Consider the following 22341-nt stretch of genomic DNA (forward strand, 5'->3'; position numbering starts at 1 on the left):
ATTAAAGCTTTATGCCTGCTTCTGAGGCTTCATTGTTTTGAGCTGCCATTCCTTGATTGAATCTTCGTGAGCACACACTATTCATTTAGCCATCCCACTTCCTCCTTTTACCCCTGCACCTAAATATTCCAATAAAAAAAGTGAAGAGAGCCTTGTGTGTGCTCTCCACCTAAAACACAGCTGCAGCTGAGAAAATACTCGTCTTTTTCATGTGTGCACTTTAATCACTCCAGCCGAACTCCTTCCCTTCTCCTGCTTCCCCTGTGCAGTTATCCATAACTGTACTGGAACATATTGTAAATTCCAGGCTATATATTTCAGTTACACATGCTCTTGTATAAAATACTGATTTTCTGTGTTAATGTGAGCGTTTTTCTATTTTGTCATCAGTGACACTCTTGGGTAAAAGTTGATGGTTTTTCCACAGGAGTTTCTTATTGAATTAGATACAGATGGAAGTTATTTGCATACATATTTCTCTTTAAGCGTATTTTTTTCATTTTTCTGAATAAAATTCATAAAATGGAGTTATACTAGGAATAGCATAAAAATTATTATGTATTTTGTGGGGAAGAAGAAAAGACATGCAGTGGCTAGACTTACAAAAGAGAAAAAAATACAGAGATGAAATAAGTTTAAGGACTTCCACCTGACTGGGCAAAGAATATTATAGGTGTGCGTTTGTTGGGGTTTTTTTTTGTTGGTTTTTTTTTTCCCCCAGACAACAGGGACAAGCACAGAATAATGGAATGCTGCTACTGACTTTAGCAGAGATATTACAGAATCTTCTTGGTTGGAAGGGACCTTTTGAGATCATCGAGTCCAACAACAACAAAAAAAAAAACAAAACAACAAAAAGACCAAAAACCCAAACACCAAAACCAAAACAAAACCCACACAAAACAAACACCCACAACCACACCCCACAAACAGACACAAACCAACCATCTCGGGCACTAGAGCATGCCCTGAAGTGCCATGTCTTCACGTTCCTTAAATACCTCCAGGGATGGCGACTCCACCACCTCCCTGGGCAGGCTGTTCCAGTGCCTGACCACCCTCTCAGTAAAGTAATTCTTCCTAATATCTAATCTAAACCTCCCCTGCCCCAACTTCAGACCATTTCCTCTGGTCCTGTCATTATTCCCTTGGGAGAAGAGGCCAACACCCACCTCTCTACACCCTCCTTTCAGGGAGTTGTAGAGGGCAGTGAGGTCCCCCCTCAGCCTCCTCTTCTCCAAACTAAACATGCCCAGTTCCCTCAGCCTCTCCTCATGTGACTTGTTCTCCAGACCCCTCACCAGCTTGGTGGCTCTCCTCTGGACACGCTCCAGCAGCTCAATGTCCTAATTTATATTAGATAGTACAAGCCCAGTTTAAAATCTGTAGTCATATTATATGTCAGTCCTTTACAGAGGATAGGCAGTTACTGCATGTTAAATGCTTTCCCTAGTGTTACCACGGCAATTTGAATTGCCAAGACTATCTTTTACCACTAACAAAACAGGAAAAGACTTAATGTGTGAGTGTGAAGAATCTGGTCTGCACTGTTGTTTCCTTACTCTGCGCTCTACTTCCTCGAAGATAATTTGGGTTGCAGCACTGCCTAAAGACCCTCTCCGCTGGTACATTTGTCAATAGAGTGTGCCTCTGGAGCAGGTTCAGCGCCCCAGAGAAAGGATGATGCTCTGTGTTTTTCCACACCTGTCTTGTGATCCTTCAATGGGTCATGGCAAACGTCCTGACAGTTTATGGCAGCTCTTCTGTCCAAAGGATATGCGTCTTTGCTTTCCCTTTCTTTCCTCAAAGGAGTTCAGAGAAGGGTTGCTGAGAAAAATGGAAGGCTGACACTGAAAGCTGACTGCTAGATAGAGCAGCCAAGGATATGTATTAGCTCTATTTTGTTCAAGCTTGATGCGGCTCTGATTTTTTTTGAGGTAATGGTTTATTCCTACTTGTTATTTTTGGTTTTGATTTCATTAGAGGAGTTCATCCCTGCCTTTCTGTTAAAGCCAAATGGCTTTGCAGGTTTATGAAATCTGCTGAGAATCCTCCATCGTGTATTTCTTTCTTCACCACTTGCAGAAGAAGGGGAAAAATACTACCGGGAGCCTGAATAAAAAAGTCTTGCGGGATCCTTGTGAGTGTAATACCATTTTATAAGCAAGGGTTCTGGAAAATTTCAGAAAGCTGGAGAAAGATCTCAAACTGACATACAAATGGACGTCACTACGGAGCATATTTGGCATACTATTTAATTTGCAGGTTTTGGTTTTTTTGCAGATTTTTTCTGGTTCGTGTTTTGTCCACAAGAACTCCTTACCACCTTTTGTTGCCATTTCAGTGAGAACAAGTGTTTTTTCTGACTTTCCAGGAAACTGTTGGGGTTTTTTCTTTACCAGAGGGTAAATGTGAGGCAATAAATTTAAGGTTCTGAAAAGTGTTTATGTGTATAGCAGGAAAAGGAGGCAGGTTAGGGCTTTTTTAAAGGTGAATTTAGTGAGGTGAAGCTTGATCAGACTCGACAGCCCTGGAAATGGATGTCTTCTATCTTTCATAGAAGTGTACACGACAGCAGTGTAAGTTTCATAATCTTCCTTCTTTTATTTTTCTGAAGGGACCACCTATAAAGCTATGATGTTTGTCCAGTTTCCATGCTCTTTTGGTCTTTGGCCTGTCCGAGGCTGCCAACAAATGTGTTAATTGCTGTGGTTTTGGTAATGTGAACACCTGTCCAAGACAAAATGAACTGAGATCAGTAATTAATTTCAAGTTTGTTGAAGACGTAGGTTCCTCCTTCTTCCTCCTTCCTGTCAACAATTTATTTTTCTTTTCATAGACTGTGCAACCTTATTGACTTCAGCAGGATTCTCCAGATGTAACCAAGACGGTTTCTTGTTGGTAGCTGAAATAAATTCATAGGTTTTGGAATTTGCCTTGAGAATAAAATACCCTCAGGCCAGATATAGATTTAATTTCAGCTTTTAAAAATAGGTTCATGGAGGAATAGCCTCAGTCTAAGAAGTTTTTGCACTTATTGCTTGTCTCCTTTCTCTACATTTTTTTTACCTCACTGACCCAGTGATTTTAATGTGCAATTTCTGTAGAAATGATTCTTCCACTGCCATTAGCATTGTCTTTTAGGACCTACATTGAATAAACTGCCACTGAGTGGCAGAAGCATGCTTTTGAGGCAATTGGATGACACATTTGTTTTCGTTTGAATTGCTATGGGTATCTTCCCTTGTCAAAGGGTAAGTTACCAACATTGTCAACAAAATCACATAAGCTGTGCCTTCTAGTTGTGTTTCTTCCTCTAAGACTGTGAACACATGAATTTCTAAGGCGAAGTTCAGTGGAACTCAGCCATTTTAGTCTGCAGACGAGGATGTTTACTGTGAGGGTGGTGAGGCACTGGAACAGGTTGCCCAGGGAAGCTGTGGATGCCCCATCCCTGGAGGTGTTCAAGACCAGGCTGGATGGGGCTTTGAGCAACCTGCTCTAGTGGAGGTGTCCCTGCCCATGGCAGGGGGGTTGGAACTCGATGATCTTGAAGGTCCCTTCCAACTCTAACCATTCTATCATTCTATTATGTAGAACTGTTTGCTTCTCAAATGCTCTTTCAGTTCAAGCTTTGGTACTAGCTGTCTGCCTAATTACAGAAAGAAGTGCTCATGACTGCAAAGCTGCAGTGCCATTCCTCCAGGAGGTCTGGTAGGTCCTTGTAGGCAGCGTTGTGGTTCCTTTGGTGGAAATAAGAAATCCTTCATAAGGGACTTGAAAACAAATGCTACTGAATGATGACGCCAGGAGCCTGCTAAAAATGTAGACAATTTAATAAGTGAGAGAGCATTTTGCAAGATCCCTGAAATGCAAGAATTGTTTCCCTTTGAAGATTGGTCTTGAATTGTGCTTTGACTATTATGCTTGAATAAATGTTTGCATTTAGATTTCAGCCAGAGCACAAACTTAGAAGTATTACTTGCAGAAGCTCTAGATTATTAATTATAAAAACCAAACTTGCGGAGCTAATTTGCTGTGTATTTTCTTGTGCTTCTGCCTTGAAACTGGGTTGTAAGCTTTCTTGGTTTTCTACTAATCCTTGGTTTTAGTCAGGCTGAAGCAACATGAAAACAGAGGAAGACTGTGCATATTTTCTTCGTTCTCATTCCAGGCAAAACAAGGAGGTAGAAGTGAATACAGAAATGTTAACCTAACTTTGTTAAAAATCAAAATTGACATGAAGTTTTGCATAGTACTGTTGAGTTTTTCTTATCTGTTTTTCAGCTTTGAAATATTTTGGTCTCTTTTCAACCATTCAGAGTGTCATTTTTAAAGACATATTGGCATTGTTATTCAGTGAAATTATGATTTAAGTGTGTTCACTCTTTGGGTGCTTCAGAATTCCCCAGGCACAGATTGCGAGCATGTTTAAGTTAAAATACAAATATTTTCCAAAGCTGTAATTTATATAGTAGGTGTTCGGTGACTCCGAGTTACAGGATACAGTTTGGATTGGAACAAATCCTAGAAGCTGTATTTTGGTTGTGCTAGCATATTGCAATGACGGAGGAAAACAAGGAAGGAACGAACAAAGATCTCAACAAATCTGTCCGTTTTGTGATCCTTTACTGATCTGTTTTCTTTAGAAGTACCTCAAAGTATACCGATCCTTGGTTATGCACAAGTGCTTTACGATATAGTGCTATAGAGGGAAACAATATTGAAATATAGATCATTTATTTTATGTGCTGTGTATTTACTGCTCACCTCGGTGACTGAGGCGAGCAGCTCCAGTGCTGGAACGATCCGATCAGCAGTGGAACGCCCTACCGTGGTGTATGGGGGGTTCCTGAACTGAGAGGACTTCAAGTGAGTGGAGAGAGCTGCCGGGAGCCCACAGCTCGTGTGACAGCAGCTAACAAGGTCTTCTGGACAGGGCCCAGGGCCCTTCCAACCCCTCTATGAGAAACCTCTCGGGAGCACTAGCAACCAGGCCATGGCACAGCGGTTTGCCTGGAAGGGCACTGTAGCTCTGCCGGATCCACCGGGGAGCAATGGGGTCCACCCGGCAGAAGGCCGTGTCCTCTCTAAACTCTGCACCCACCACGACTGACACAGGTTCCCAGACAAAGCTCCGATGGGAAGATGCTGCCACCCAGGTGTCAATGCCAGTATTGGACAGCAGTAGTGAGCACACCTGTGGGAGGTGTGTCCAGGTAGAGAAACTCCTCAGCTTAGTGACAGAGCTCTGGGAGGAGGTGAGTAGGTTGAGGAGTCTGAGAGAGAGATTACTGGAACCACAGCCTATCTTCCCCGGGGCAGATCTGTCAGGCAGACAGGACGCATGATAAGATTCCTTTATCCTCTCTCTCTGGGGCTGAACGCGGTGCCCTAAGGGATAGGGGGGAATGGTGACAAGTTCCTGCCTGGCACAGCAGGTGTGTCTCCTCCATAACTACCCCAGCCATACTTCCCAGGTGCGCTTGCATAATACGTATGAGGCTCTGCAACTGGAACTGAACAATGATGAGGACGATGGTTCATCTAGCTTGGAAGTGTTGACAAGGTTAAATTGGCCTACACCTTGCGTCAAAACTGCTTCCATAAAGAAAAAAATAGCTTGTCATGGTTAAAGGAGACCCTTTTCTGAGGGGAAGAGAAGGCCCAATATGCAGACCAGACCTACTTCTTAGGGAAGTCTGCTGCCTTCCTGGGGAGCAGGTTAAAGATGTGAAGAGAAAACTTCCTAACTTGGTACAGCCCTCAGAGTGATTTTCTTTAAATTGATTTTAATTGATCACTTACTGATTTTTTCAGGTAGGCAGTGATGAAATTGCTACGTGAAATCCAAGGGCAATCAAGAGAGACTTCAGGGCATTGGGACAAGTGGTTAAGAGATGAGGAGCACAAGTAGTGTTCTCCTCTATCCTTCCAGTTGCAGGGAATGATGAGGGAATGAACAGGAAGACCTAGCAGATTAATACCTGGCTTTGATCCTGGTGTCACTGACAGTATTTTAGGGATTTTGATCATGGATTGGTCTAGACGACACCAGGCCTGCAGGACACTTGTCTCAAAGGGGGAAATGGATCTTTGTGCACGAGTTAGCAGGGCTCATCAGAAGACCTTTAAACGAGATTTGAAGGGGGAAAAGGATAAAACCAGGCTCGCTAGAGATAAGCCTGGGCATGGCAAGTCAATGTTTGAGGGACGGTGCTGAGTACACCGCAATGGTTTTAAGTTGGAGAAGGGGAGATTTAGATTGGATATTAGGAAAAAGTTCTTTACTCTGAGGGTGATGGAACACTGGAACAGGTTGCCCAGGGAGGTGGTTGAGGCCCCTTCCCTTGAGATATTCAAGGTGAAGCTCGATGAGGCCCTGGGCAACCTGGTCTAGTTGGGGGTGTCCCTGCTGACTGCGGGGAGGTTGGATTAGATGACCTTTGGAGGTCCCTTCTGGCCTGGACCAATCTATGTATCTATGAATCTACACTGAAGCCCACACAGCATGAGGAGTAAACAAGAGGAACTTGAAGCTTTGGCTCCCTCCCAGAGCTATGACATTGCATTGGCATAAGCATAAAGGTGAGTCCTGTGAGTGGGGTGCCATGATGGATGGTTATAGGCTCTTCAGGAGGGATAGGCAGGGGAGGTGAGGCAGGGATGGTGTTGTATGTAAGGGAGGGGTTGGATAGTATGGCGCTTAGTAATGACACAGTTGAGAGCCTCTGGGTAAGGATGACAGGGAAAGCAAATAAAGAGGATGTTGTGGGATTCTACTATCGACCACCCAGACAGGACAATGACACCAATGAATTATTCTACAAGAAGTTAAAGGATATCTCTAGATCAACTGCCCTTGTCCTTATGGGTGATTTTAACTTCCCAGACATGAACTTGGAATATCATACAGTGGACACAAGCAGGTTCAGGAAATTTCTGAAGTGTATTGAAGATAACTTCTTGGTGCAGATAGTAAGGGAGCCAACTAGGAAAGATAATCATCCTAGATTTGTTTGTAAAGAGAGAGGGACTTGTGGGTGAAACAGTGATTGGTGGCTGTCTTGGTCACAGTGACCATGAAGTAGTTGAGTTTTAAATGGTTGGCAATAGGAGAAAAACTGCCAGCAAAACTTCGACCCTGAATATGGGGAGAGCAGATTTTGGGCTGCTGAAGGATCTATTTAGTAAGATCCCCTGGGAATCTGTTTTTGAAGGCTTTGGGGTCCATGAATGCTGGTCATTTTTTAAGAGCCACTTTTTAAGAGCACAGGAGCAGGCAATTCCGAAGTGTCAGAAGTCAAGCAGGCAGGGCAGAAGGCCAGCTTGGCTGAGCAGCAATCTTCTATAACTTAGGTGGAAGAGGAGAATATGGATATTGGAAGCAAGGGCAGGTGACACGGGAAGGCTGCAGAGATGCTGTTTGCCACTGTAGGGAGAAAATTTGTGTGTCCAAAGCTTGATTAGAGTTCAAGCTGGCCAGCACTGTGAAAGACAACAAAAAGGGCATTCTTAAATATGTTAATAGTGAAAGGAGAATAAGAGATAGCATTGGGTCATTGCTTGATGACGTTGGTCACCTCACAAATAGGGACTTAGACAAAGTGGAGATGTTTAATGCCGCCATTGCCTCTTTCTTCAACACTGATGGTGGACCCTGGGGCCCCCAGAGCCCTGTCTTGGAAAACCATGACTGAGGGGTTGATAAACACCCAGCTGACCCTGAATTACTTCGAGAATTGCTGCTCCAGCTGGATGTGCATAAATATATGAGGCCCGATGGGATTCATCCCAGGATACTGAAAGAACTGGCTGATGTCTTTGGGGACCTCTCTCCATTATTTTTGGGATGGTCTTGGGATTCTGAAGAGGTCCTAGTCAACTGGAAGCTGGCAAATGTTGTCCCAATTTTCAGGATGGGTAAGAAGGAAGACCCTGGTAACTACAGGCCTCTCAGTGTCACTTTGGTGCCTGGTAAAATTATGGAGAAGATTATTCTGGGAGTTATTGAAAAACAAGAGACAATGCACTCATTGGTCATAGCCAGCACAAGTTCACAGGGGGAAAGTCCTGCCTTTTATGACAAGGTCACCCAGCTAGTTGACCAAGGGAAGCCAGCAGATGTGGTGGTTTTGGATTCTAGCAAAGCTTTTGATACTGTCTCTCACAGTATCCTTCTGGATAAACTGTCCAGCACACAGCTAGACAAGTCCATAATATGTTGGGTGAGCAACTGGCTGACGGATAGGGCTCCAAGGGGTAAATGGGGTTACATCAGGCTGGCAGCCAGTCACCAGTGGGTTTCCCCAGGGCTCAATTTTAGGGACAGTGCTCTTTAATGTATTAATAAATGATCTGGATGCAGGAATCAAATGTACATTAAGTAAGTTTGCCAATGATACTAAACTGGGAGGAGCTGTGGACTCCCTTGAGGGTAGAGAGGCCTTAAAAAGAGGTCTGGACCTCTCTGGTCCAGAGACCTGGGAAAGGAGGTTTTCTCTCTGGGCTAGAGAACTGGGAAAATGCCGACCATATGAAATTTAACAAGAGCAAGTGCCAGATTCTCCACCTGGGATGAGGCAATCCTGTTTATACATACAAACTGGGGGATGAGAGGCTGGAGAGCAGCCCTGCAGAAAGATATCTGAGGATTTGGGTTGATGGCTCAACAAGCCCAAGCGCATCCTGGCCTGTATCAGAAATAGTGTGGCCAGCAGGACTAGGGGAGCGATTGTCCCCCTGTACTTAGTACTGGTGAGGCCTCATCTTGAATACTGTTTTCAGTTTTGGGCCCCTCACTACAAGAAAGATATTGAGGTGCTGAAGCACATCCAAAGAAGAGCAATGAAGCCAGTGAAGAGTCTCGAGCACAGGTTGTATGAGGAGTGGCTGAGGGAACTGTGATTGTTTAGTCTGGAGAAGAGGCTGAAGGGAGACCATATCGCTCTCTAAAACTACCCAAAAGGAGGTGGTAGTGATGTGGGTGTTGGTCTCTTTTCCTAAGTAACAAGTGGTAGGATGAGAGGAAATGGCCTCAAGTTGCACCAGGGGTGGTTTAGGTTGGATATTAGGATTTTTTTTTTCCACCAAAAGGGTTGTCAAACATTGGAACAGGCTGCCCAGGGAAGTGGTTGAGTCAGAATCCTTGGAGGTATCTAAAAAACATGTAGATGTGGCACTTAGGGTCATGGCTTAGTGGTGGACTTTGTAGTGTTAGGTTTATGGTTGTACTCAATGATCTTAAAGGTCTTTTCCAACCTAAATGATTCTCTGAGTCTATGATTCTATGACAAGTTGAACATGAGTGAACGGTGAGCCTGGGCAGCCAAAAGGGCCAACCGTGTCCTGGGGTGCATCAAGCACGGCATAGCTAGCAGGTTAAGGGAGTTGATTCTTCCACCCTACGCTGCACTGGTGTGACACCACCTCAGTCAGTTTTGGGACCCTCATTATAAGAAGGACATCAGACTATTACAGTGTGTCCAGAGGAGGGCAACCAAGAGGTGAAAGGCCTTGATGGCAAGACTTAACAAGGAGAGGCTGAGGTTCACTTGCTTTGTTCAGCTTGGAGAACAGAAGGCTGAGGGGTCATCTCATCACAGTTTACAACTTCCTTAAGGGGGGCAGAGGATGATGAGGTGCTGATCTCCTCTCTCTGGCGAACAGTGATAGGACACGAGGAAATGGAACAAAGCTGCATCAGGGGAAGTTCAAACTGGATAATGGAAAAAGGTTTTTTGCTGAGAGAGTAGTCGGTCACTGGAACAGGCTCCCCAGGGAAGTGGTCGTGACACCAACCCTGTCAGAGTTCAGGGAGCATCTGGACAACACTCTTAGTCGTATGGTTTAGTTTTAGATCATCCTGCAAGGAGCAGGGAGTTGGTCTTCATGATCCTTATGGGTCCCTTCCAACTTGAGATATTCTATGATACTGGGATTCTATTTTGAATACAAAAGTTGACATTACACTTTCTGATTTTATATTTATAAATTTTGTTTTGTGATCTAGAAATGTTTCATATACTTGTTAGTTTTAGGAATTATATGCTTGTAGCCTCTATTCCTTATTTTTAAAAATTGTAAGTTTTGGAAATAAACAAAAGAAAAAGAATACTGTGGTTTTCCCTATGATATACTGATGGAATTCAGCTTAAACCATTCTTTTACTCGTGCAAATCACATTCAGGAACAGATTACATCTCCCTTTTATGTACTGGCTGGGATATGTGCATGAAAAGTGAACAAATTGGGCACAATCTTTTTTTATTGTGTATTTCATCTCAACAAGTTTATTTGTATTAGTCATAAGAACAAATTAGATGTGTAAACTGTAGTCTTTTCATGAAAAAAACCTGATGTTTTGTCCTTTTAATTCTGGCAGGAAATAGTTCTGGTTGTGTTTTTTGGTGCTGAATATGTGGTCCGATTGTGGTCTGCAGGCTGCAGGAGTAAGTATGTTGGCTTGCAGGGAAGAATACGGTTTGCCAGAAAGCCAATATCGATTATCGGTAAGATTTAAAAACCTTTTATATATATATATATATTTTTTTTTTTTTTTACCGTTCTTAAATTTGCTATTATCATCCATTTTAAAGTAAAGATGTCAACTACTGCAGGGACCATATTGCAGTTGTGAGCTATGTCTGTCACTGAAGCGTTTATCTGCCTTGTGAACATATGCAATTATTTATTCTTTTGGATTGCGAGAACTGAACATTTAAGATCCGGCTGTGAGGCACAGGCAGACATCAGCTTCATTCAGCAAAATTGTAAGGTGAAGAAATCTTTACTAAATCTACTTGTGTAACTGGAGAAAATTGACAAGGTCTTGAACACAAAATCCTTAGGTCTGCTGTAGAAAGCAAACACAAAGGTGTGGATAAATTGGGAAAAACATGGAAATGTGCAAAGTATAACTCAGGAAAAATTTTCCCTGGGTGGTACTAAAGTTAAGCAGTTTAGATGGTTTGAGGGTCTATTGTGGGTAGCACCTCTGGAGTATGAGAGACTTTAAGGGGAGAGATGACTAATAGAACCTATGGAACAGTGAGGGATTAATAAAAGGTGATGTTCAGACAAAATTGCAGTAGACCATAAAATCAGCGTTTCTGTTTTAAGCCCACGATTTTATAAAGACTCCAATGACCTGTGAATTTTAGGTTACTCAAACATCAACTCATTGAGTTTTAAATAGAGCAAAGTGGGAGAGATGAAAAGGGGAGAGAATGAGCTGGTGTTTCCTTAACCAATTTTATGAAATTTAGTGCAAAAACTCGGGAAACAACATATTCTATGATACATTTAGATGTGGGTAGTGAATAATGTGATGAGATACTGTACTCAGTTTTAGGTTATTGAGAAAGAAGTGTTTCATTACATACAAACAAATTCTTCAGCTGCTTCTAGAACTGATCCAGTTTCATGATCTAACCATGAAACCTATAGGTAACATTTTTTCTCCTAATCGTGTTCTTGACTTCTTTTTCAATTAAGAAATGCTTCTTAGGTAGGTAGAGTACACAGGTGCAGGAGAAAATGTGTCAGTCCCATTAAACTGTGATTTCAACTTGATAGTTGCTCTAGATACTGGTATCGTGCATCTGCCACAGTAAACATCAATGTTTGTATAGCCCTTTGAGAAGATACAGTGTTTTGTTAAGAAAGGCTAAGAATGACTACAGTTGGTTGTGCATTCAAAGGTATCGGTACTGCTTTTACATTTAAAAGTCCCCTAAGAATACAACACATTTAAAGTCAAGATTTGTTTTTACATATCAAATGCAGATGGAACTGTGTCTACAAGCTAAAGGTGGGAAATACATTTGCCATAAATGATAAAAGCATACTGAGCCATCATTTTCAAAACAAGAATAAAATACAAACATTAGAAAAAGAAAATAAAGGATTAGAATAGAATGTAAAATTATAAAGTTGTTTTTTTTTTTTTTTTTTTTACTTTTGCATAAAATAAAGACTTTAGTATTAAAAGTTACAAAATATAATTGAAAAGTCTTTGATATCAGAGAGATTTCTTATATGGGTTTTTGTCCACACTAAAATTTGGATTAATTCTTAGAAAGTTAAACTTGGGCAGCAATTTTTAACTTCTTTAATTTCTCCATTCTCTTTCTTTTTTTCCCCTCTCTAATTTTAAATAAAAATAATTTTGGTGCTTATTACCAGAAAGTGGTTCAGTAGTCAAGCCTAGTTATTACTTTCTTTTATAAATTTGTATAATATTATTGCATTTGTGCTGCATAAAATAGTATGCTAACATATAACTGTAACTGGGTGTCTTTGCGGACAGATTACAGGTGATTACATGTAAGTGAGAAAAGACAATTCGGTAATTAAAGAACCTGTTAGGGGGCATAGATTGAATTAATTCCCAGCATACCAAGAATCCCTAGAAAAATCGCTTCGTTTCTCCATGCTTCTTCATTCCCTGTTTCACAGAATGTTTAAAGAGTGTGCAATGCTCATGCACTATGGCAGCAGCAGTAATAGTGATACCTTTCCTAAATATTGACTTTACGCTTCCATTACTTACTATTCCAGTAGGGTTAGGTTAGCAGCTACATGCTTCTGAAAATCCCAGCCTAATTAGGCTTTCATGAAAGGCAGATACCAAGCACAGGCAAAATCAAGAGAATGTTCTTTCACAGCCTCTTTTATCCTTTTGTTGTTGTTGCAGAAACTGTCACAAAGAACCAAATTATGAATTAACTTTTTTTTCCCCTGGTTTTGACACCATGCAATTTGAAAGGCATAAGGGGGACACCAGTTACTGGTGTAAAGAAATGAGTACACATTTGCGTGTCCTTCCAATGTTGTTCTTAAGCAAAGCATAATAGAACTTTATTTACGAGCACCTTTAATTGGTTATGTATACGGCTCTGATAAAGCATCAGCACCTGGTACATAAAGCTCCAGTAACCTTGTATAAACCTAACTTATGAAGTGCCGATAGAGCACAGAAGTTCAGCAAAAAAGAAAGTTAGGTAAATCAAACCCAAATATGTATATATTCAAATATAATCTGTTTAATTGGATGTCATATTATCTCCAGACTACTAAGAACACACCTGCAAGCTAATGGCTATTTCCATTCTGTAAAATACTATGGCAACTAAAAATTAAAATAGAAATGCAAATATTTTTACTGTTTTAAATTTTAAAATGATTAATGCTTTTAATAAAAAAGCTGAGAATTGCATAATAGAAAGTAAACTCGTGGACATGTTAGGAACAAGTCAACAATTTGGTCAAAAAAAGCAGTACTCAGGTAAGCTGCATTATAGGTGTTGCTATGGGATATGCTGAAGTTTATGCATAACTAAGGAACATACGTGGACTTTGTATACCTGGACTTTCGAAAAGCATTCGATACTGTCCCTCATACAATTCTTGTGGAAAAACTGGCTTCACACGGTCTGGATGAGCATACGATCCGCTGGGTCAAGCACTGGCTGACTGGAAGGTCCCAAAGAGTGGTGCTCGATGGATTTAAATCCAGCTGGCGGCCGGTCACAAGTGGTGTGCCTCAGGGCTCAGTGTTAGGACCATTTCTGTTTAACGTCTTTATTGATGATCTCGACAAGGACATACATTCATAGATTGGTCCAGGCCGGAAGGGACCTCCAAAGGTCATCTAGTCCGACCTCCCCGCAGTCAGCAGGGACACCCCCAACTAGACCAGGTTGCCCAGGGCCTCGTCGAGCTTCACCTTGAATATCTCAAGGGAAGGGGCCTCAACCACCTCCCTGGGCAACCTGTTCCAGTGCTCCACCACCCTCATGGTAAAGAATTTTTTCCTAATATCCAATCTAAATCTCCCCTTCTCCAACTTAAAACCATTGCCCCTCGTCCTGTCACTGCAGGCCTTTGTAAACAGACCCTCCCCAGCCTTCCTGTAGGCCCCCCTCAGGTACTGGAAGGCCGCTATGAGGTCTCCCCGGAGCCTCCTTTTCTCCAAGCTAAACAACCCCAGCTCCCTCAGTCTGTCCTCATAGGAGAGGTGCTCCAGCCCCCTGATCATTTTGGTGGCCCTCTTCTGGACCCGCTCCATCAGGTCCATGTCCTTTCTATATTGAGGGCTCCAGACCTGCGCACAGTACTCCAGGTGAGGTCTCACCAGAGCAGAGTAAAGTGGCAGAATCACCTCTCTGGATCTGCTGGCAACACTTCTTTTGATGCAGCCCAGGATGTGATTGGCCTTTTGGGCTGCGAGAGCACATTGCCTGCTCATGTCCAGCTTCTCGTCAATCAGCAGCCCCAAGTCCCTTTCCTCAGGGCTGCATAGACATAGGGTGTATCATCAGCAAGTTCGCAGATGACACCAAGTTAAGCAGGAGTGTTGATTCCCAGGAGGATAGGGAAGCTCTACAGAGAGACCTAGATAGATTGGATCATTGGGCCAACATCAATGGTATGAGTTTCAACAAGGGCAAGTGCCAGGTCCTGCACTTGGGCCACAACAACCCCAAGCAGCGCTACAGGCTTGGGGAAGTGTGGCTGGAAAGCTGCCTGGAAGAAAGAGACCTGGGGGTTCTAATTGACAAGCGGCTGAAGATGAGCCGGCAGTGTGCCCAGGTGGCCAAGAAAGCCAACGGCATCCTGGCTTGTATTAGAAATAGCGTGACCAGCAGAAGTAGGGAGGTGATTGTGTCATTTTTGTCTCTCTACGCCTCTTGTGCGCGCACAGAGATGTTTGCCAACATGTAAGTAGGTAGAATGTTTTTGAAGGATATCCACATGTCGTTGTTTCTAAATCACTGGAATTCAATGTGTAAAATTACCAAGGCTTCCTGACACTTCCTTATTTAAAAGCTATCATAAATACTAATGTAATGCTAATCTAAATCCTAATGCTTGTTATAGTGGAGAAGTTATTTAAACAAACATTGGCTCTTTATCCTGATATTTTCCATGCCAAGTGCCTGCTTCAGTTTGAGTCTCGTGAAGACATTTCATGCAAAATGTTTAAGCTGTTCCTGAAAAAGGCGGTTCTGGCAGAAGCACTAGCACTTCTACACTTTGAAGCAGATACTTGATACTTAATGAGAAAATAGCTTTTTGATTATCATCAGTGAAAATCATCTTCAAGATGACTGACTAGCAAACCTCTGAAAAACTGGTAGCTTGTTTATGTTTAAAAAGCTCTGCTGGAGAATGACCCTGTATTTTTCAAAGATTCAATCTGCAGTGAGCCTGCACAATGCAAATTTCAGGTTTCTCTGAACAGCGGTGCTGGGGCTGGAAGTGAAAAATCTGTTGATTTTGGTTTTATAGCGCTCTTCCTGAAACTGCCCAGGGCACATGGAAAGGAAAAATACCAGGCTCGAATACGGAGGTGAATTGGCAGGGTAGGAGGAAAGGACTGGGACATATAGACTCAGTGAAATGAGAGGAGGATGGATGCTGATGTAAGGGTCTAGGAGAAGGAGGTATAAAGAGACTGACAAGCAAGGAGGAAGTTGAAGGAAAAAATCAGTGACTAAAAATACATGGGATTGAAAGGTGGTAGTGTAAACACAGAAGGATAGGCTGAAGACCTTGAGCATAAAATAAGACTGTTTGAACCAGTAAACTGGGATTAGTATAAGAAGCCTAAAGATATTAAACTAGTATGAAAATTAGGAACAAAGAAGAAGCAGAGATAGAAGAACAGGTTTTGAGGAAAAACTGAAATACCTGTACAATCTAGAACACACTCTCAGAAAAGTGGAAAGTAGAAATATAATCTGTTTCTGTCGCTACCTGATTGAAACTAATTTCCTAAATGCCAATCTTTTCCTCCTTCAGTGATGGTCATCGGATGCATATGTATATGTCTGATAGTTTAGTAAGGACCATTTGCTTGGGGCAAAGATCTGTATTATGATGCAATGGGAAGAAAACTCCCTCTAAATTCCGAGCGTTTACATACGTGTGTTCACACAAGCACATGATAAAGGAACAGCATAAAAAATTTGGAAGAGTAGATACTAAAAAGTTAGCTTATCCCAAAACGGAAGCTCTTTCTGTAGCCTTAACTTATCCCTCCCTATACGTATTTTCATTTTCAGAAATGTACAATTATTGTAGTACAGTCTTTAAACTGATTGAGGGCTATCTCTCAGGGAGGAATCCTGCTTTTACAGCAAAACTCAGACTATTACTGGAAAATAATCCAGAGAGTGAAGGATACTGTTGGTTACACAACTGCTGCAATATTTGTTGCAGCAACTACGTGGTTGTGAATGAGGCAGGAGAATGTTTAAAGGAGAGGAAAAAAAAGTTACTCTTGTTGAAGGCAACTGTTGTTGCCTCTGAAGTTGGATTCTATCCTGCATCTTGCCTAGGCATTACGTGGAAACTCTGTGGCAGTCATTTAAATCAGTTTTCACAAGTGTGCCTCATTTTCTGGGTGTCCAAATGAAGACTTTGAAGTCAAGTTACAGAGGTTCTGAGCTCTCACAGCTGCAAGTGAAGTCAGCGGGCACCGGTTTTTTTTTGAAGTGCTATATAATGTTAAGTGCTCTGAAGAATAAGGTACCGCTTGTTTAAAACTGGCAAGGAAAATTTACCAAAACTTTTCCTCGTTCTGTCTACATTTGCTACCCATTTATAATACTGTCCTTTATTTTCTGGTTAGAATTTGAAAGTGAAGCATTTAGATGCTCTAAAGAGGATTACCACAGAAATGCCCGTGAGGAAATTAGAAAAAAGTCTTCTCAGAATAATGTCAGAGTAGGGTTCAATAATTAAAAGCAATAGACCGGTTCACTGAACTAGGATAAGAGAAAATACGGGATGCTGGCACTGTGAACACAATCCCTCATTTGCATCGTATAATGCTGGAACTGTGTAAACTGTGGAGTTGTGGAAAAAAATGGAACTCTGGAAACAATTATTTTTTCATACCATTAAAGACTATATCACAAAGTAAACCAACAACTCTGATTCCTTTTAAGCAACAATTGTTCTGACAGCTCCCTGAAGTTTGAAAGCTTGGCTTCACAGCTTTGGTACAATTTTTAAACTAAGTGTATTTGTGTATATTTGCATGTGATACTTGTCTGTATGCCTTTTGTTACTGATCGAAGCAGAGCCTAACTTTCCCCCTTAAATTAAGACCCTTGGGTCAAACCGTAGATTCATTTCCAGGGTGTGCATATGCTGTTGCCATTTTTGGTTTTGTGGCAAGCTGCCTGATCTGTCAGGATCTTTAAAATTTCTGTTATTAAATTCAACATGGAAGAAACTGTAGTCATTGTTTTTTCGATGTGCAACTATTACATTAACTTACTGCCCACCAAATTTCACCTAACTTAATTGCTTTTTAAAAGTGCTTTCCTCAGTCTGTATTTGTATGTTTAAGTGCTGAGAGCTACTGTTTAATACATTCTTTTTCTTTTTTTTTTTTTTTTTAAACAGATCTAATTGTGGTAGTAGCTTCAATTATTGTTCTGAGCATAGGATCTAATGGACAGGTGTTTGCCACCTCTGCAATAAGGTATGTTCTTCTAGTGACTGTAGCTCTTCACAACCACAGAGCTATATTACATGTATCTCTATTTTCCCAGTTTCTGAGTCAGAGGTATATGTAATTTTCCTAATACAGAAAAAGTTATTATATTGAAACACTGGATAGTGGAAGACTGTGTGTTATTGTGCTCAGTCACTGGTTGGGAAACAAGAGTGCAGAAACAAGGCATGTGAAGAATGATGTGAATGCTGAATCCAAGAAGAAGAAACTAAAGAAACATTATTTTTGAAACATTATTTTAAATTTTTTTTTAAAATTTTAAATATTTTTAAAGAAACATTATTATTTGGGCCAAAATCAATGGCATGAGTTTCAACAAGGGCAAGTGCCAGGTTCTGCACTTGGGCCACAACAACCCCGTGCATTGCTACAGGCTTGGGGAAGTGTGGCTGGAAAGCTGCCTGGAAGAAAGAGACCTTGGGGTTCTAATTGACAAGCGGCTGAAGATGAGCCGGCAGTGTGCCCAGGTGGCCAAGAAAGCCAACGGCATTCTGGCTTGTATTAGAAATAGCGTGACCAGCAGAAGTAGGGAGGTGATTGTGCCCCTGTACTCAGCACTGGTGAGGCCACACCTGGAGTGTTGTGTCCAGTTTTGGGCACCTCAATCCAAGAGAGATATCGAGGTGCTGGAGCGAGTGCAGAGGAGGGCAACGAAGCTGGTGAAGGGCCTGGAAAACAAATCATATGAAGAGCGGTTGAAGGAGCTGGGACTGTTTAGTCTGAGGAAGAGGAGGCTGAGGGGAGACCTCATCACTCTCTACAACTACTTGAAAGGACACTGTAGAGAGGTTGGTGCTGGTCTCTTCGCACAGGTAACTAAAATGACAGAACGAGAGGGAATGGCTTCAAGCTCCAACAGGGTAGGTTTAGACTGAACATTAGGAAAGAATTTTTCACAGAAAGAGTGGTCGGGCATTGGAACAGGCTGCCCAGGGAGGTGGTTGAGTCACCATCCCTGGATGTGTTTAAGAGCTGTTTAGATGTGGTGTTGGGGCATATGGTATAGGGGAGAACTTTGTAGTGTAGGGTAGATGGTTGGACTCGATGATCCCAAGGGTCTCTTCCAACCTGGACGATTCTATGATTCTATGATTCTATTATGTCCTATATAAAACATCAAACAGCTCTCTGAGACAAAAGTGTATTACAGAACATCACTTTATTTAAGAAGTAACCCAGACAGCAGTTAACTTGGTACTTTTTGAGCACGAGTAATTACTTTGTTTAAAGAGTAATTCGGCTTTGGTGGATTTGTTTGGCACAAGTAACTCATACCGTACATGAACCAGAAACATTTGATGTCTACAGTGTTTGTTCAGCTTGCATGGAGTACTGCATGCTTGTTTTGAGAAGTGGGTAAATAGAAGAAAGGAAGAATACGCAGAATAGGTGTACTTCCCACTCCTTCTAACTTAACTTGCAAGATGGGCTGCATGTTCTGTTACAAACCTCTGATTTCCAATGCAGTCTGATCACTGGGAATTGCGACTGTACAGTACTGCCTAAACTGTCTAGCTGGGTAGATGAACACTGGAGGGAACTACATGTATGAAGTATTTTTAAGGTAACTATTACCTTTGAATATTAATCCTTGCATGACGATAAGGACTCACACAGGCAGCTCGAATGTGATTTATCAGCTGGTGTAGGAGGAGGATGAATGTGAAAATTCTCAAGATTTTGTTTAATTTAACTAGAAGCGTAGGAAGGACCTTAATGAAGAGGCCTGCTGTGTGTTTATTTGTGAACCCAGGTGGCTTTGGGCTCAGCGCAGCCTTTGCTGGTGTTAAATTATACAGTCACTGTCCTACAGCTCAGAATGCTTTCTGCCAGAGAAACTTAACACATGTCTCTGCATTGTTGTTATTGCCCCATTGAAAAACCTTCTGGGTCAGGCAAGTCTTAGTCCCATCAGGTTTCCTCAGAACTGTGATGTGAGTGGCTGGTTTTGAATTAAGAAGGAATGAATCTCATAGCCTTGCCTTTGCATTTGTTGCTTTTAAGGTATACTGTTATGGTCCTCTTTGGCTGGACCTCCCTTAAATCCCAGCAATCCCAGAAAGCGTGGGTGCTCGCAGTTAGGTTGTTTTCTTGTAGAATGAAGTTGCAAGCTCCACACCCGTCAGGTGTGACAGGCTGACGTTTTCATCCCTGCAGCAGCCAGTGAGACTGGCTCTGTAGTAGCACTGCACAGTACACAGCGGAGTCCTACAGCCTTCTGTCCTTACTGTTTCAAGTACACCAAATTGATCTTCATTCCAATGAATTTCTTTTCAGAGGAAATGGGGTTTTTATGTTCAGAGGCTGTGTATCTGGAGTTTCTTGTTCACTATTTTGTTTTTCTTTTTTAATCTTTATTTGTAAAACTGCCAGCCTATAACATGCATGTCAGCTCTTGGCAGTAACATCACCGTAACCACCTCAGGTACAACAGAGACAGGAAAATCAAGAACTGCCATTGGGTCGAGGCATCAAGAAGTGTGTCTAATAATTGTACAGGACAGCTACATGTAACTCTCACCTGTCCTGACATAAGGCAATGAGCTATAACATTACAGAAGTCTATTGGTGCTCATGTATTTGGTAGTCTTGCAATTCTTCTTGGACTCATGTTTTAATTAACAGGTTTTAAGTGCATATTTTTAAGTTCCCAGCTAATTAAATTTATTATTCCAATGGCATATCAAAGAAATAAAAAAACCTGGTGTTCATATGCCCAGTCACTGATATGTGATTTGATAGTCAGGATTAGTGTGAGTTTTCCAAAAAAATGACAACCATTTGGTCGTTTGACTGTCTGCTGTGAAAGGTCAGAACACCTGCTTTCTGTAAAAAGGAAAAGTTGGGTCCTTCTGAAGACAGTTTGCCTTTCCAGTGACTGAGGATGGCACCATTCTGATTTTCCTACCTGTTGGTGTAACCCAGAAAAATGCAGCCACAGTGGAATTGAGTTAAGAAGATTGAATTAAAAACCAAAAACCACCACCAACAAAATTTTAAGGGTAGCTAAAAAGAGCTAAAAATACTTCTAGTGAAAAGTTTTCAGGTAGTTGAATTCAACATTCATCCTTTCCTGCTCTTCACTGTTTTGTTTCAGTGAAAAGATAGTAAGATGAGTGTAGGCAAACAAAGTTCATTGATAAAAGGGTGACTGGAATGAAATCTTTCCATTGAATAAAATCCTGCTGAAGAACCATATGGATAATTTTTTCTCTTTAGTTGAAAATATTTGGAGTTTTTGATTCAGTTATTGTCCTAAAGTCACATAGGACTGTATCTATTTCCAATTAAATGACTTCTGTAACTTACACATAAAGGACTTCAGTAATACCATGTTCAATTCACTTTCTGCTTTTGGCAAATAGAGAAAAAAATTTGCTCATATTTATCTTAGCAAAGCCTGAAGCACTGGTTTTGCTTGGAAAGGAAGCATTTGAGAATCATAATCAGGTAAAATATACAAGTATCCTCTGACTTTGAAAGCATGAGTTTTGTTTTTTTTTCTTCTTCTTTTAACTAATTGGTGTCCTAGTCAATATTCCTGAATATATTTGAACGTAATGAAATGTGATCTAAATGTGCTGTCTACTGAGTCGTCTCAAGTCTAAGATGAAACCCTAGCCAGAGGCAATACTATCCCAGTTCCCTAATATGGCGTTATGTTAGTGAAGGTAGTCAAATATGTATAGATAGAGCAGTATTGTTCTCAAACATAAGTTTTATTTAATGTCCTATTTTTCTGACAGAGGGATCCGGTTTCTCCAGATACTTCGCATGCTTCATGTAGATCGACAGGGTGGCACCTGGCGACTATTAGGATCAGTTGTTTTCATACATCGTCAGGTACTAGATCTTTAAAGATCCCCAGCATTTTGTTTGCTTTAGTATATTCTTTTCATGTACTTCAAATCTTAGTCTGGTTTAAAAGAAAAGTTACTGTTGCAGGAGAAAAAATACTTTAAAAGTCCATCATGTGTTTCTTCCTACCTCTAAAATGGGAACGCTATTCTGTACTTCAGGTCAGTGGTTAACAGGGTATCAGCATCAGTATTTTTTTGAAATTAACTGTTGCACTCTTTGGTATTATCCTTCAATATAATTTATTAAATGCGGTTATGTGAGCTGCCTTTCATATTGCAAATACTGTCCACTGTCTTCACAGAAGATGTGTTCCTAGCTTGGTTGATCTGTGGAAAAACAAACACTAGTGGAAAAACCTTGATAGAACAAGTCAGTTATTTGAATTATTCTATTTTCTCTTGTCTGAATAAGGAATTTTCTATTCCATTCTATAAATAAAAGTACTAACTATGTTATGATAATCTAGTTACTTGTAGTTATAATAACTTATAAGTTAAAATATAGTAACTATAGTTATAATAAGGTTACTTTTTCAAGGGTATAGTCACAGAGGTAAACGTGGCTGTCAATAGTTACACGTCTGTTAAAGCTTTGAAACAGTTATTCTGTATAAAAGTTCATTAAGCAGGAAAAGCGTATATGTTTTAGTGCAGACTTTGAAAAAATTATAGCTGAAGGCTTCTTTTTGTGGCCTCATGGGATCTCTTGATGAAAAGCCGACTTAGCTTTATGAACATAATAATAAACTGGTATCATTAGCCTTTAAATCTTGCGTAGCATACCATACTATGGAGGGCTAATACTGTGCTATGAATATTTACATCAGACTTGTAAGGATGGTTCTTTAACCTACTTTTTATGAGTATAAATTTGTTTTCCAGATATTGACAAATAGTTATAGATTTCCACACAGACATTGTTTCATTTGCTGTTTAGAAAAATATTGT

The 22341-nt window shown here is 41.1% G+C and overlaps 1 protein-coding gene across 1 annotated transcript in view; it reads left to right on the forward strand.

Moving 5' to 3' along the window:
- Positions 1-22341, forward strand: part of LOC141462387 (potassium voltage-gated channel subfamily KQT member 1-like) — a 538103-nt gene that overhangs the window by 42378 nt on the left and 473384 nt on the right. The window contains exons 3-5 of the mRNA XM_074148301.1: positions 10385-10511; positions 17422-17500; positions 21280-21376. Coding sequence (XP_074004402.1) covers positions 10385-10511; positions 17422-17500; positions 21280-21376 — 303 coding nt within the window. The remainder of the gene's footprint in view (positions 1-10384; positions 10512-17421; positions 17501-21279; positions 21377-22341) is intronic.

This window comes from Numenius arquata, chromosome 1 (genome assembly GCF_964106895.1).
Source record: "Numenius arquata chromosome 1, bNumArq3.hap1.1, whole genome shotgun sequence".
Classification (NCBI taxonomy): Eukaryota; Metazoa; Chordata; class Aves; order Charadriiformes; family Scolopacidae; genus Numenius; species Numenius arquata.